At 42.0% G+C, this 15,546-nt stretch overlaps 1 protein-coding gene across 2 annotated transcripts in view; it reads left to right on the top strand.

The window, feature by feature from the left end:
- The window catches only part of Arfgef3 (ARFGEF family member 3), a 165,169-nt gene that overhangs the window by 110,038 nt on the left and 39,585 nt on the right, over nt 1-15,546 (top strand). For both annotated transcript variants that reach the window (NM_001427849.1, XM_039098805.2), the window contains 3 exons: nt 4,727-4,860; nt 5,769-5,914; nt 8,142-8,321. In NM_001427849.1, coding sequence (NP_001414778.1) covers nt 4,727-4,860; nt 5,769-5,914; nt 8,142-8,321 — 460 coding nt within the window. The remainder of the gene's footprint in view (nt 1-4,726; nt 4,861-5,768; nt 5,915-8,141; nt 8,322-15,546) is intronic.

Genomic DNA, 15,546 nt, shown 5'->3' with positions numbered 1-15,546 from the left:
CTACTGTGAGTATCAATCAATATCAAGTATCAATCAATATCACTCAGCCGTCTCCCACCCCCTTTCCATCTTCGAAAGCGTTGTCTTCTGTCTACCACGCACCGTTTTTTGAATGAACCATCCTCTGATATCTGAGTTCCAGACCCGAAGAGGACTACCTGAAATTTAGTCTAGGGTTTTACTATCAAGTCTGACCTCCTCACTGGTAAAATAAGATTTTTTTAAAAGTAATTTTCAGAGGGTAGTTATGAGGTGGAATTAAGTGATACATTACATTTTGGTGACCCCTGCTACATAATCCAGTACCATGGGTTGTGGAGATCGCTCAGCGGACAAAGTGTTTATTGCACGAGGATGAGAATCAGAGTTCAGATTCCCAGGACTCACATAAAAAGCCAGGCAGGCCTAGTAGCTCCCTGGAGTTACAACACTTGGGAGTCAAGGGCAGGCTCCTTAGGTCAAACCAGCTACCTAGGCTAGCAAAAATGATCAAATCCTGGATCCAGTAAGAGAAACTTCGGCAATAAATAATGGAATGAAAAGGATTAAGAGAGAAAAAAGGATCAGGGAAGACACCCATTGTCAGGTTTAGATTTATGCACACATACGTACATACACACACACACCCCACACACACACCACAAGCACACACACACACATACTGCACACACACACATGCACATACACGCACACACACACACCACACACAGCACACACACACACACACACAGTCATACTCATGAAATTAAAAAAAAAATTCCTACCCAGAAATACGGTACTTGTTGATTTCTAAGGGGCCACATTAAGGTAAAGAAGGGAAATCAGTTACTGCCTTAAATGTTTAACAACACGTCTTGATTCTGAGGGTTCTTGTAATCGCCAGTCACACCACATCACCTTATCTATCCCTTCAAAGTATAGTTGATATGCCCAGGCTTCCTACAAAAAGGACAGACAGGAAGTGGCTAGCCCAGCAGACCAAACGTTCGCAGGCTGGGCTCAGACAGCCTGACTTCCTGTTCTGACTCTGACATTGACAGCAGCCTGTTAATTCTACAGAAGCAGTTAAATTCTATTTTCCCCACTGACTCACACAATGTGTGCATGCTCTAACTGGTAGGATAATCACTTGCTTCTAGTTATCTAATAAGTTGGCTATTAAAATATTTCCGAATCCAGGAAGTGGTACATGGGTATGTATAATGCACTCCTGCAGTCTTTTTTACTACAGCAAAAGTAAAAGAAATGGTTATGACCCGGGAGCAAAATGGAAAACAGCAAAGAAAATGTGTCGTTTCTAATAATTTGTAAATTTTTAACTGTTTCTGTCGTTTTCTTTTTTTCATTTCATGCTCCTTACTGGACATTAAATTTTAATTTCTCTTAAACATTACAGTTTGAATTGGAAAATCCTTTTTAAAATGTAGCTTGAAAATATAAAAGCAATCTTTATCTGTCCATCCATACATTATATATGTCTGTTTATTATCATAAAATGGGGGTGGTGTTAATATACACCTCATCGTAGGGCCATGTCATCAGTATGCCCTCATAACAAGATGTTCTTATACATAGCCAGATATAGAGTAAGCATTTGAAAGTCCACCATCCAGGAAGCTAAAACAGGAGGACTGTGTGTTCCAGACCAGTCTTGGAAACAGGGAGTTGCACAAACTACATCATTGTGACTGGAACTGCTTTTCCAAGGTTTAAGAAAGTGTACGCTTACTACTTTAATCCAAAATCAACACTTTTACCACCTCTCTTTCCTAGTAGGGCACAGTGATACTGACCTACAAAAGCAAGTAGGTAGGATATCTATTTTCCTTGTCATTTCTATTAAACATGTGCATTTAGTTAATAATTGAAAACATTCGAAAGAAAACTTTAGTGTGGTCTGACTTGGTAGAGAACAGAGTGATTGCTGACATTACGTGAGACCTGTGTATTCTTAAAAGGCCTGAGGCACTTCTTAGGTTTACCTAACTATGCGTATGTTTGTGGTAAGGTAGTTGCATATATGTGTTTGGTGTGTGCTGTATAAGTGCACTGTGTGAATACCATGTAGGGTGTGTGCTTGTGTGCTGTGCATATGCTGATGTGTGTGCATGAGTGCATGTTAGTGTGTGTTTGTTTGAGTACTGGTGTCTGATGTATGTGTACATTATATTTGTGTGTGTGTGTACTGTATATGCTGTGTGTGTGTGGGTTTTGTTTACATGTGTCTGTGTGTGCGTATGTGTATATACTGTGTATGCTATGTGTATGTGTGGGTTTTGTTTACATGTGTGTGCATGTGCACACATGCACTTGTGTACAGCTGTGTGTTGTGAATGTGCTGTGCATGCTGTGTGCACGTGCTGTGTGTGTGCTGTGTTTTTCATCAGACATCTGCCAACAACTGAGAAAGACCTCGGTTGCAAATGTAAATATCCTTGAAGTAGACACAAAAGATTTTGCTACTTATTAATAGAATTTCTTAGAACAACAGTCAAAGGAGGGATTTATTATAATTAAACGTCTATTGATACTGGCTACAAAAATAAATTTTAACAAGGTATTTAAAAGTTAGAATGTGTCTAATATAACTCCGTTGCTTTAAAAGTTAGTTGAATTTCTTTTAGTTGAATAATTTTTATTTTGAATGACCCCTTCACATCAGTGTGTGTGTGTGTGTGTGTGTGTGTGAGAGAGAGAGAGAGAGAGAGAGAGAGAGAGAGAGAGAGAGAGAGATCGGCGTTCTGTCTTTTTGTCTCACTTTCTGTCTGGGAGTATTAAGTTTTCTCAAAAGGATGGGTAGGCTACGTTCCTGAGCCCCTCTGCTTCCTCTGCCTGAGGTCATCTGCTGAGATTCAGTGCCCGTGCCCAGAATGCATCCTCACCTCTCAAAGGCTCCAATGAACAGGCCATAATAATGAGACAATAATATAATATAAATTAACATTAGCTGGTGGTTATGATATCAAGAACCTTCCCAGACACTTCACACAGACCAGACAGCACTCCAGGCACCCCGACCATGACTGTTATTAACTTTCTTAGAGGAGGAAATACAAGTCAGTGGAGTTACCTAATTGGCTTCAAGCCATTCCACTTTAAAATGGTAGAACCAGAAAATGCTTCAAAGTCAGTCTCTCTCTCTCTCTCTCTCTCTCTCTCTCTCTCTCTCTCTCTCTCTCACTTTTTTTTTCTTTTTTCTTTTTTCGGAGCTGGGGACCGAACCCAGGGCCTTGTGCTCCCTAGGCAAGCGCTCTACCACTGAGCTAAATCCCCAACCCTTCTCTCTCTCTCTCTCTCGATTCTCGGTCCTTATAGGCAGAATCCAAGAGCAGAATAAAAGTCCAGGGGTTTTTCTTTCCTTTCCTTTCTTGCTTTGTCGTTGATGTTGTTTAGGTTTTGTTCTGTTTTGTTTGCTTTGAGATAGAATTTCACGTGTCTTAGGCTGCTCCCAAGTTTGCTATGTAGCTGAGGATGGCCTTGAACTTGCTCTTTTAGCCTTCATCCCTAATTACTAAGATTATAGAGATGTGGCACCAGAACCCTGGCTCCAGGCATGCGACGTAAATACTCTAAAGTGAGCAGCATCCCTAGCCACTAAATGTGCAGAAATCATTTCTAATCTTTTTAAAATGTATTCTGATGTTTTACCCACATGCATGCCTCTGTACCACATGTACACGAGGGCAGCAGAAGATTACCCAGAATCCCCTGGAACTGGAACTACAGACGGCTAGGAGCAACCGTGTGCTGGGAGTTGAACATGGGACTCTGAAAACATGAGCCAGTGCTCTTAACTGCTGGGCCATCTATCCAGCCCTGAAATGACAGAATTTTAATTATGCATGACCCTCCGATACCAAATGACAGTGGATGGCATTTTGATAAAATACTTCAAAATACTCATTGCATATGAAATTATTTCACGCACTAAAACGGTCAGAACTACTTAACATCTTCGAGTGCTCACGGCACTCCTAGTGTCAAGCATTGACTTGTGGTTTTGATTTATGCCTGCCTACTTACAGACAGAAACAGAAAGACACCTTCAGTTCTTTTCCGTGGTCTCACCAGTCATTTTCGATCTTTGTCCTTTCACATCCTTGGCTCATTTTCAAACTAGGCCTTGAACTTTTGTTGTTAAGCTTTAGGCATGCTTAGTTGTTCTCAACACTGGATTTATAAGATAGGTAGTATCTTTTCACGCCTCGTATTTTAAACTATTTCTGTCTTCAAACTTAGTGTGTCTCAGTTTAGTTCTTCAAAAAGGCTCAGGATTCAATTTCCGTTGGAGACAATGTCCCTTGAGCAGCCCGTGGCATCCCATACCACTGACATTACCGCAGGCTTGGCCAGTAGACCATAGAGATACCTCACTGCTCACTGCGGCTCTGTGACCCTAATGTCTGATCTTTACGGCCCACCCTCCTCCCCACAGCCCAGGAATATCTCAAAGCAATAATCTGTCATCTTTCACATTCTTGCCACATGATTTAAGAGTGCCTACCACCAGTGGCTAGCCTTGGAAGCTGCAAAGATCTCTTTCTTTTATTTTTTTTTTTTCAAGTATGCTTTGCACCAAACCCTCATGGTTAGTGCCGACTGATTCACGTTAATAATAGTGATGTCACAGCACTTTTCTTAATTCCATCCACCAGATTGCCGTGTGTATTCTGCCGTATGCCCTTGACAAACTGTTCCTATATAACATGTGTCTATTTATACCCAGGCTCTTTGATGATGCTACGGATAAGTTGAACTTAACAGCCTTGGGAGGGTTCCTCTACCAACTCAAAAAAGCATCCCAGTCCCAGCTTTTCCATTCTGTGACAGACACAGTTGATTACTCTCTGACAATGCCAGGTAATTTTTTTTCCTTGAAGAAACTGTTGTTAAGTGAGGAGGAAATAGCCCAACCTTTGGTGCTAATACCATGTGTGATAGATGACAGTAAAGATCATAATTATCACAGTTTAAAATACTCATCTGCTAAGCATGGGCATGGGTCATCACATTCGTGTACTGATCATGGGAATTTTAAAAGTAGATATATTTACCCCTTGTTTTAATACACGAGATCATTGGGGATTAGAAGGAAATCCTTGGCCCACTCCAGTGCAGCTACTAAACAGGTCTGACTCCCCAGTCTTACAGTTTAAACCACCGCTTCGTGTCTTTTTCCTCTGTGAACATAGTATTGAGTCAGGGAGAGGTCTTGGTCCTGCTGAGTGAACCCCCTTGCTGGTTTTGAATAGAAGGCTCTCTCCTGGCTTAGCCAGAGCCTGTCAGATACAGAGGCGAATGCTAGCAGCAAACCATTGAACTGAGAATGGGGTCCCGTTGGAGGAATTAGAGAAAGGATTGAAGGGGCTGAAGGAGCTTACAACCCCATAAAAACAGCAATGCAAACCAACCAGAGCTCCCAGGGACTAAACCACTACCCAAAGACTATACATGGACTGACCCATGGCTCCAACTGCATATGTAGCAGAGGATGGCCTTGTTGGGCACCAATTGGAGAAGCGCTTGGTCCTGCCAAGGCTGGACACCACCACCCCTTTCTCCCTCATGCAGTGTAGGGGAATGTCCGGGTGGAAGGCGGGAAGCGGGGGTTGGTTGGGGAGGGGGAGAGAAGGCTCTCTCCTTCTTCGATGAGCCATCTCAAACTGTCTCACTATCCAAGAACACTGCCTTGATTTTCAGCTTCTCTTTGTGCTGGAGTCCATTGAACTATACCTAAGTTTGGGCCTTCTCATCTCACCTTCTCGCAGGCGAAGTCAAGTCTACCCAGGATCAGAAAAGTGCTCTGCACCTGTACCGCCTGGGGGACGCCATGCTGAGGATCGTGAGGAGCAAAGCGCGGCCCCTGCTCCACGTGATGCGCTGCTGGAGCCTCGTGGCCCCACACCTGGTGGAGGTGAGCTTGGAAGTGGGGTGTAAGCCCTAGCCCGGAGGCCCGCGGCCTTCTAATCTCTTTGCAGGGCTGCCTCTTTTACATTCTGCTCTTAACTTGAGTCCGGAGCTAAAAGAAAGAGTCCCAAATCGATTCCTTGCTTTGAGGCAGCACCCTTGGTTCTTGGGTCTCTTCTCTGATAACTGCAGGGGAACCGCATATCCTGGCTTTCTCCATAAAAATAAGTGAATCCTAACACCCTTCTGCTGTCTGAAGGAAAGCAGTTTATAGGATTGGTTTTGGGGTAGACCCATCCGCTCATGACGACTGCCTCTGTTAGGCACTTTGCTGGTACTGTGATAAAACACTATATTTCAGTCAGCTTAATAGAAGGGAGGGTTTCTTTGGACTTAAGCTCCTAGAGAGCCCACAGAGGCAGAGGAAAGCATAGCTGGAGCAGGAAGCTGGGAGAATAATGTCTTCAGGGATACACAAAGCAGAGTAAGCCAGCTGGAGGTAGGGAGAGGCTATAAAACCTCGAAGACCACCCCTAGGATCCCTTCCTCCAGCAAAGCTGTACTGCCTCCCCAAGGTGTGCCAGCCGGGGATCAGTCATCCAAGTAAATACCTGAACCTATGGGGATCGTTTCTCATTCAAACCACCCCCCCAGCTAAGTAACAGGAAACACAATTTTCACATTTACGAACGATAACTGTTCATAAGTGTGCTGTAGTGCTTCCCCAGTAAAGATTACAAGAGACCATTTCATAGAAGTTAATTTACTAGCCTGAAGATAGACTAGTAAGGAAGAAAGGTAGAAAATATCAATGTAGTCAAGGCCAAGGACTGTATCAGCTAGGTATTATGCTATAATTAGCTATGCTGAAGCCCAGGAGCTACAAACAGTAGCCATTTGTGTAGTTCATAATTTCAGTATCATAAATTTGAAGAAAATGCTCTGGTAACTCTGGTCTGGACCCCTGCGCTGCCTAGTTGTATCCACGTTAGATCCATTTGGGAAGAAAGAACCTCAGTTAAGAAAATGCCCCCATCAGGTTGGCCTTTGCACAAGCCTATGGAGCATTTTCTTGATTGACAACTGATGTGGGAGGGCCCAAATCATTGTGGGTGGTGCCACCTTGGGCTGGTGGTCCTGGGTATATAATAAAACAGCCTGAGGGCTGGAGGGATGGCTCAGCGGTTAAGAGAACTGACTTCTCTTCCAGAGGTCGTGAGTTCAATTCCCAGTAACCACATGGTGGTTCACACCATCTGTAATAGGATCTGATGCCTTCTTCTAGTGTGTCTGAAGACAGCTACAGTGTACTTATATAAGCAAGATAAATTTTAAAAAGATTAATAAAGCAGGCCAAGCAACCCATAAGAAGCAAGGCAGTAAGCAGCAGTCTTCCATGGCCTCTGCATCAGTCCCTGCCTCCAGTTCTTTCTTCCCTGCTTGAGTTTCTTCCCTGATAGATATTACCCAGAAATACAAAGTGGAGTAAACCCTTTTTTCTCCAAGTTGTTTTTGGTCATAGTGTCTTCACATAGAAATAGACACCCTAAGTAAGACAGCTAGCTTGGCTGAGCCCACATGGTTTTCCTTGCATGCTATAGTTCACTGATACAAAGGCCAGCGCAAACTGGTTCTTGGTAGCTTTAACTGGGAAGGGTGGGCATCGTTCTCTCTCTACGTAGACTCCAATATAGGCTTGCCCACCCATTCACATGGTCTTCTTGGGATTCCCCCAAACAGTGAGAGCACGAACTTCCTATCACAGCTCTTTATGTGTGGAATGATCTCGGCTGTGCCACCAGCCAAAGCAAGTTCCATGTCGAAGTTGAGAGCCAGTGAGGAAGACAGAACATTAGATCCAGACAGATCCAGACTGTGGGGAACGACTTGACTACCGCTCCATCGTACTAGGGGACACGTGATCTTAATATGTTAGGGGGATGACCATGAGCAGGTCCCAGATGGGTTGTGATGGTCACATGCTCTGTACTGCTGAAGAAAATGTTCATGCTGCATGAAAAATAATAGGAACCTTGCTCTTCCAGAAACCTCAAGGTAGCGTTGAAGTTGTATCTGACCAGCGGTACGTATCATCTGTACGCTAAAATGCCTTAGAAGTTTGGATGTAAACCAAATTGCTTTTTCTACCTTCACATGATGAAGTACGCTCCAGAAGCCATATTCTCCTTGCCTGAAATTCCTGTTGGCATTCGGCCCTCTCTTATCTTCTGTAGGCTGCCTGCCATAAAGAACGCCATGTGTCTCAGAAGGCTGTTTCCTTCATCCATGATATCCTGACCGAGGTTCTCACTGACTGGAGTGAGCCTCCCCACTTTCACTTTAACGAAGCACTCTTCCGGCCCTTTGAGCGTATCATGCAGCTTGAGCTCTGTGATGAAGATGTTCAAGACCAGGTCAGTGCCACATAGGCTTCTGCATCCTCTCCCTAGAGCAGGTATTTGGTGAGAGCAGAGGCAGACGCAGTTTTCTGATTTGCATACTGTCTTCCTAGGTTGGTGACAGAGAGAGAGAGAGAGTGAACAATCTGGCTAGGATCACCTCGTGATTGGTAGAACTGAAACAGAGCTAGAGAATCTGGCTGGGTTCATCTGTGTCTTATCTACACCACACTATCCACCATAGTCATTCTGTCTAATGGGAGACAGATGGAAAGAAGCAAACTCAGTGACCTCACAGGTGACACAGTGGCGGGCAAGAGCTCAGCAGGCCCTTTCTCTGAAATCAACTCGGATGTTGATGGCGTGTTCATTTTATTTAAATGTAATACATATTGGCAAGAAAATGAACACTATTAAAAGACCCTCAAAGTGACAGTCAGAGAGGGTTGGGCATACACACATTCTCTACCCTGGGTGGTTTTGCTGTAATGAGGTATACCACACTGTCAGGTGATGCCAGAGCTCATCACACCACATTTCCAAGGTTTTGGGCCAATGATATCATACATAGCTTGGCTTTACTTAAGCCAAGCTTAAATATAAAAATGGGTAGTGTCAGAAAGAAAATGAGAGGAAATGAGGATATATAGAAGCAATAATCTTCTTCCCCCACCCCGCCAATAAAGTTGATATTAACTAGAATTATAATGTGCCAACTTGATGGTCTGAAGAAAATAACACATACATGAAGAGAAGTTTTAAAAACACAGATGTTAAAATGACTGTGTGTTTAATATGAAAGAACATGGTAAAAATAGAATGGAAAACAGAAAGAGCCTCGTACACGGTAGCATCAAGTCGGAAAATCAGTATCATCACAGAAATGGAAGTTGAGCCCACAGTGAGTACCACTTCACTGCCTGGGTAGTAACTGCAGGTGAGCTGTAGAGGGAATTAACATCAGACAGACACTGGATGTGAAAGCGAATTCTTTACAGAGTTAAGGACACAGCCTGGCTGTTCCTGCAACAGCATGTCCCCAAGAGAAATGGAAAAGCGTCCATGAAAGTCTTCGTCACAAATGTTTGTAACAATAGCCACATCGTCAAATGGAAGCAAAAGCCAGCTGTGTTGGTCTGTGCCTCCTATTCCAGAACTTAGGAGGCCAAAGCAAGGGGCCACAAGAGTGAAGCCAGCATGAGCTGCATAGGAAGTTCTTAAAGTATGGGCTATATAGGCAGTTCTAAGCCAGTTTGAGCTACTTTCTTGGTGTGGGAAGGAAGAAAAGCTGAGACAAGAAGACAGGTAAGAACTAGAACTATGCAGATTCCAACTTTGAGGGAGTTGGCAGAATTGTATCAGTGTCAGGTCAAAAACGAAAGACAAGCGAAGAGTATTACTATTACTAGAAACGGGTGTATCTAGAAATAGTATTACTATTACTAGAAATTGCTATTACTAGAAAAACTAAAACTAGAATTTTATAATTATAAGTAGGTCTAGTTTATTAGGAAGACATGCCAATGAAAATGTCTCTGGAACTGTGGAGATGGTTCTGACATTATAGTGCTGGCTGTCTAAGCTTGAGGACCTGAGTTAGATCCCAGCACCTATGCAAAGAGCAGGCATGGTGATGTATAATGTAAACCCCATACTGGTGAACTGGAGACAAGAGAACCCTTAGGGAGCAGTGGCCAGCGTGGTCAGATCAGCAAACTCCAAGTTCAGTGGTTTCCAAAACTTAGGTAGAGAGCAATAAAGGAATATACCCATTGTCATCTTCTGACCCTTACAAAGACATAAACCCATGCAACCTTACAAATGCATGAAGACCAAAACAATGAAGAGTAAATATAGACAGTGTAAGGATCATGGTTTGAAAAGAATGGAAAGTTATTGCTTAATGAACACAGAATTTCAATTTAGAAAGATGAAAATTTCATGGGAATGGATAGTGGTGAGAAATGTATTAAACTGTATGAGCTGTATAACAAGGGGTAAAGTGATGTTTACACTATATACATTTTTCTGTGATTTAAAAGAATTGTAATGTGATTTCATAACACTTCTCTCAAAGCAACTGATAGAACAACTAGACATCAACTCAAGGTACAAATAATAAGCAACGTTGTGGCTCAGTATGAGTGGCAGGATGCATATTTTTCCAAGAGCATGTGGAACATTTTTATAGTAGTTTATATACAAACCTATAAAACAAGTCTCTGTAAGTTTAACCAAACTTAAAAAAAAATGTAAGTATATTTTCTACCCATAGCGGAATTGAGTTCATAATAAATAAATAGACTTGGAAAATGGTCAGATACTTGTAAATCAAACATCAGAATTCTAAGTAATCCTTAAGTCACTGAAGGAATGAGGAATGTTTAAAGATGCCTTGAGAGAAAACAGGACATACTGGATTTGTAGTATGTAGCTAAATCAGTATTTGTAGGGATGTTACAGTTGGCAAATGTTCGTAATAGAAGGGAAGACCTCCAATAAAGAAATCCTATTAACTTGTGATGATGATGCCATTGCAATTCAGCGGAGGAAAAAGACTGTTTTCAGCCAGTTGTATTTGGACAGTTGTGAGAAAAATGATCTTAAACCTTCATCTCCAACTACACATACACACACACACACACACACACACACACACAGACAGACAAACTGAGAATTGGTTATGACTTAACATGAACAAGAACTATAAACATGGGCAAGGCAAAGGTTTCTTGGAAGCAATACAAGCAACATGAAAATTTTTCGTAAAAAGAAAAATTGATGAATCGGACCTTACCAAAATTAAACACATATTCTCTGAAAGATAAAATTAAAATATAATAATAAAAAGATAAACGTGGGGCTGGAAAAATGGTGGTTAAGAGCCCTGGCTGCAGAATATGGCAAATACATAGGCAAATGCCAGCAGCAAACCACTGAACTGAGAATGGGACCCCCGTTGAAGGATTCAGAGAAAGGACTGGAAGAGCTTGAAGGGGCTTGAGACCCCATATGAACAACAATGCCAACCAACCAGATCTTCCAGGGACTAAGCTACTACCCAAAGACTATACATGGACTGACCCTGGGCTCCAACCTCATAGGTAGCAATGAATAGCCTAGTAAGAGCACCAGTGGAAGGGGAAGCCCTTGGTCCTGGCAAGACTGAACCCCCCAGTGAACGTGACTGTTGGGGGGAGGGTGGTAATGGGGGAGAATGGGAAGGGGGAAGGGCTAGGGGGATGTTGGCCTGGAAACCAGGAAAGGGAATAACAGTTGAAATGTAAATAAGAAATACCCAATTTAATAAAGATAGAGGGAAAAAATTAATAATAAAAAAAGTATAAAACATTAAAGACAACAAACAAAATAAAAAGGCAAAATTGCCAAAAATGAACAAAATGGAAAGAAAAAAAAAAGAAGATATCATATAATAAAAGATAATCTTAAAAGGAAAAGAAAAAGAGCCCTGGCTGCTCTTCCAGAGGACCCAGGTTTGATTCCTACCACTTACATGATGGTTTACAACTGTCTATAACACCAGTTCATTGTATACAACATCTCTGTTAACACCTCTGTGTATACCAGGCATGCATGTGATGCACATACATACATGCACTCCGTGCATGCAAAACACACACGTAAAATTTTTTTTTTTTGGTTCTTTTTTTCGGAGCTGGGGACCGAACCCAGGGCCTTGCGCTTCCTAGGTAAGCGCTCTACCACTGAGCTAAATCCCCAGCCCCATAAAATATTTTTTTTAATTTTTTTTTATTAACTTGAGTATTTCTTATATACATTTCGAGTGTTATTCCCTTTCCTGGTTTCCGGGCAAACATCCCCCTCCCCCCTCCCCTTCCTTATGGGTGTTCCCCTCCCAACCCTCCCCCCATTGCCACCCTCCCCCCCATAGTCTAGTTTACTGGGGGTTCAGTCTTAGCAGGACCCAGGGCTTCCCCTTCCACTGGTGCTCTTACTAGGATATTCATTGCTACCTATGGGGTCAGAGTCCAGGGTCAGTCCATGTATAGTCTTTAGGTAGTGGCTTAGTCCCTGGAAGCTCTGGTTGGTTGGCATTGTTGTACATATGGGGACTCGAGCCCCTTCAAGCTCTTCCAGTTCTTTCTCTGATTCCTTTAATGGGGGACCTATTCTCAGTTCAGTGGTTTGCTGCTGGCATTCACCTCTGTATTTGCTGTATTCTGGCTGTGTCTCTCAGGAGCGATCTACATCCGGCTCCTGTCGGTCTGCACTTCTTTGCTTCATCCATCTTGTCTAATTGGGTGGCTGTATATGTATGGGCCACATGTGGGGCAGGCGCTGAATGGGTGTTCCTTCAGTCTCTGTTTTAATCTTTGCCTCTCCGTTCCCTGCCAAGGGTATTCTTTTTCCTCATTTAAAGAAGGAGTGAAGCATTCACATTTTGATCATCCGTCTTGAGTTTCGTTTGTTCTAGGGATCTAGGGTAATTCAAGCATTTGGGCTAATAGCCACTTATCAATGAGTGCATACCATGTATGTCTTTCTGTGATTGGGTTAGCTCACTCAGGATGATATTTTCCAGTTCCAACCATTTGCCTACGAATTTCATAAACTCGTTTTTGATAGCTGAGTAATATTCCATTGTGTAGATGTACCACATTTTCTGTATCCATTCCTCTGTTGAAGGGCATCTGGGTTCTTTCCAGTTTCTGGCTATTATAAATAAGGCTGCGATGAACATAGTGGAGCACGTGTCTCTTTTATATGTTGAGGCATCTTTTGGGTATATGCCCAAGAGAGGTATAGCTGGATCCTCAGGCAGTTCAATGTCCAATTTTCTGAGGAACCTCCAGACTGATTTCCAGAATGGTTGTACCAGTCTGCAATCCCACCAACAATGGAGGAGTGTTCCTCTTTCTCCACATCCTCGCCAGCATCTGCTGTCACCTGAGTTTTTGATCTTAGCCATTCTCACTGGTGTGAGGTGAAATCTCAGGGTTGTTTTGATTTGCATTTCGCTTATGACTAAAGATGTTGAACATTTCTTTAGGTGTTTCTCAGCAATTCGGCATTCCTCAGCTGTGAATTCTTTGTTTAGCTCTGAACCCCATTTTTTAATAGGGTTATTTGTCTCCCTGCGGTCTAACTTCTTGAGTTCTTTGTATATTTTGGATATAAGGCCTCTATCTGTTGTAGGGTTGGTAAAGATATTTTCCCAATCTGTTGGTTGCCGTTTTTGTCCTAACCACAGTGTACTTTGCCTTACAGAAGCTTTGCAGTTTTATGAGATCCCATTTGTCAATTCTTGATCTTAGAGCGTAAGCCATTGGTGTTTTGTTCAGGAAATTTTTTCCAGTGCCCATGTGTTCCAGATGCTTCCCTAGTTTTCTTCTATTAGTTTGAGTGTGTCTGGTTTGATGTGGAGGTCCTTGATCCACTTGGACTTAAGCTTTGTACAGGGTGATAAGCATGGATCGATCTGCATTCTTCTACATGTTGACCTCTAGTTGAACCAGCACCATTTGCTGAAAATGCTATCTTTTTTCCATTGGATGGTTTTGGCTCCTTTGTCAAAAATCAAGTGACCATAGGTGTGTGGGTTCATTTCTGGGTCTTCAATTCTATTCCATTGGTCTATCTGTCTGTCTCTGTACCAATGCCATGCAGTTTTTATCACTATTGCTCTGTAATACTGCTTGAGTTCAGGGATAGTGATTCCCCCTGAAGTCCTTTTATTGTTGAGGATAGCTTTAGCTATCCTGGGTTTTTGGTTATTCCAGATGAATTTGCAAATTGTTCTGTCTAACTCTTTGAAGAATTGGATTGGTATTTTGATGGGGATTGCATTGAATCTGTAGATTGCTTTTGGTAAAATGGCCATTTTTACTATATTAATCCTGCCAATCCATGAGCATGGGAGATCTTTCCATCTTCTGAGGTCTTCTTCAATTTCTTTCCTCAGTGTCTTGAAGTTCTTATTGTACAGATCTTTTACTTGCTTGGTTAAAGTCACACCGAGGTACTTTATATTATTTGGGTCTATTATGAAGGGTGTCGTTTCCCTAATTTCTTTCTCGGCTTGTTTCTCTTTTGTATAGAGGAAGGCAACTGATTTATTTGAGTAAATTTTATACCCAGCCACTTTGCTGAAGTTGTTTATCAGCTTTAGTAGTTCTCTGGTGGAACTTTTGGGATCACTTAAATATACTATCATATCATCTGCAAATAGTGATATTTTGACCTCTTCTTTTCCGATCTGTATCCCCTTGACATCCTTTTGTTGTCTGATTGCTCTGGCTAGAACTTCAAGAACTATATTGAATAAGTAGGGAGAGAGTGGGCAGCCTTGTCTAGTCCCTGATTTTAGTGGGATTGCTTCAAGTTTCTCTCCATTTAGTTTAATGTTAGCAACTGGTTTGCTGTATATGGCTTTTACTATGTTTAGGTATGGGCCTTGAAATCCTATTCTTTCCAGGACTTTTATCATGAAGGGGTGTTGAATTTTGTGAAATGCTTTCTCAGCATCTAATGAAATGATCATGTGGTTCTGTTCTTTCAGTTTGTTTATATAATGGATCACGTTGGTGGTTTTCCATATATTAAACCATCCCTGCATGCCTGGGATGAAGCCTACTTGATCATGGTGGATGATTGTTTTGATGTGCTCTTGAATTCAGTTTGCCAGAATTTTGTTGAGTATTTTTGCGTCGATATTCATAAGGGAAATTGGTCTGAAGTTCTCTTTCTTTGTTGTGTCTTTGTGTGGTTTAGGTATAAGAGTAATTGTGGCTTCGTAGAAGGAATTCGGTAGTGCTCCATCTGTTTCAATTTTGTGGAATAGTTTGGATAATATTGGTATGAGGTCTTCTATGAAGGTTTGATAGAATTCTGCACTAAACCCGTCTGGACCTGGGCTCTTTTTGGTTGGGAGACCTTTAATGACTGCTTCTATTTCCTTAGGAAGTTATGGGGTTGTTTAACTGGTTTATCTGTTCCTGATTTAACTTCGATACCTGGTATCTGTCTAGGAAATTGTCCATTTCCTGAAGATTTTCAAGTTTTGTTGAATATAGGTTTTTATAGTAAGATCTGATGATTTTTTGAATTTCCTCTGAATCTGTAGTTATGTCTCCCTTTTCATTTCTGATTTTGTTAATTTGGACACACTCTCTGTGTCCTCTCGTTAGTCTGGCTAAGGGTTTATCTATCTTGTTGATTTTCTCAAAGAACCAACTTTTGGTTCTGTTGATTCTTTCTG

Source organism: Rattus norvegicus, chromosome 1 (assembly GCF_036323735.1).
Source record: "Rattus norvegicus strain BN/NHsdMcwi chromosome 1, GRCr8, whole genome shotgun sequence".
In the NCBI taxonomy this organism is placed as follows: Eukaryota; Metazoa; Chordata; class Mammalia; order Rodentia; family Muridae; genus Rattus; species Rattus norvegicus.
The sequence above is the reverse complement of the archived record's forward strand: the minus strand, read 5'-3'. Positions and strand labels throughout refer to the sequence as shown.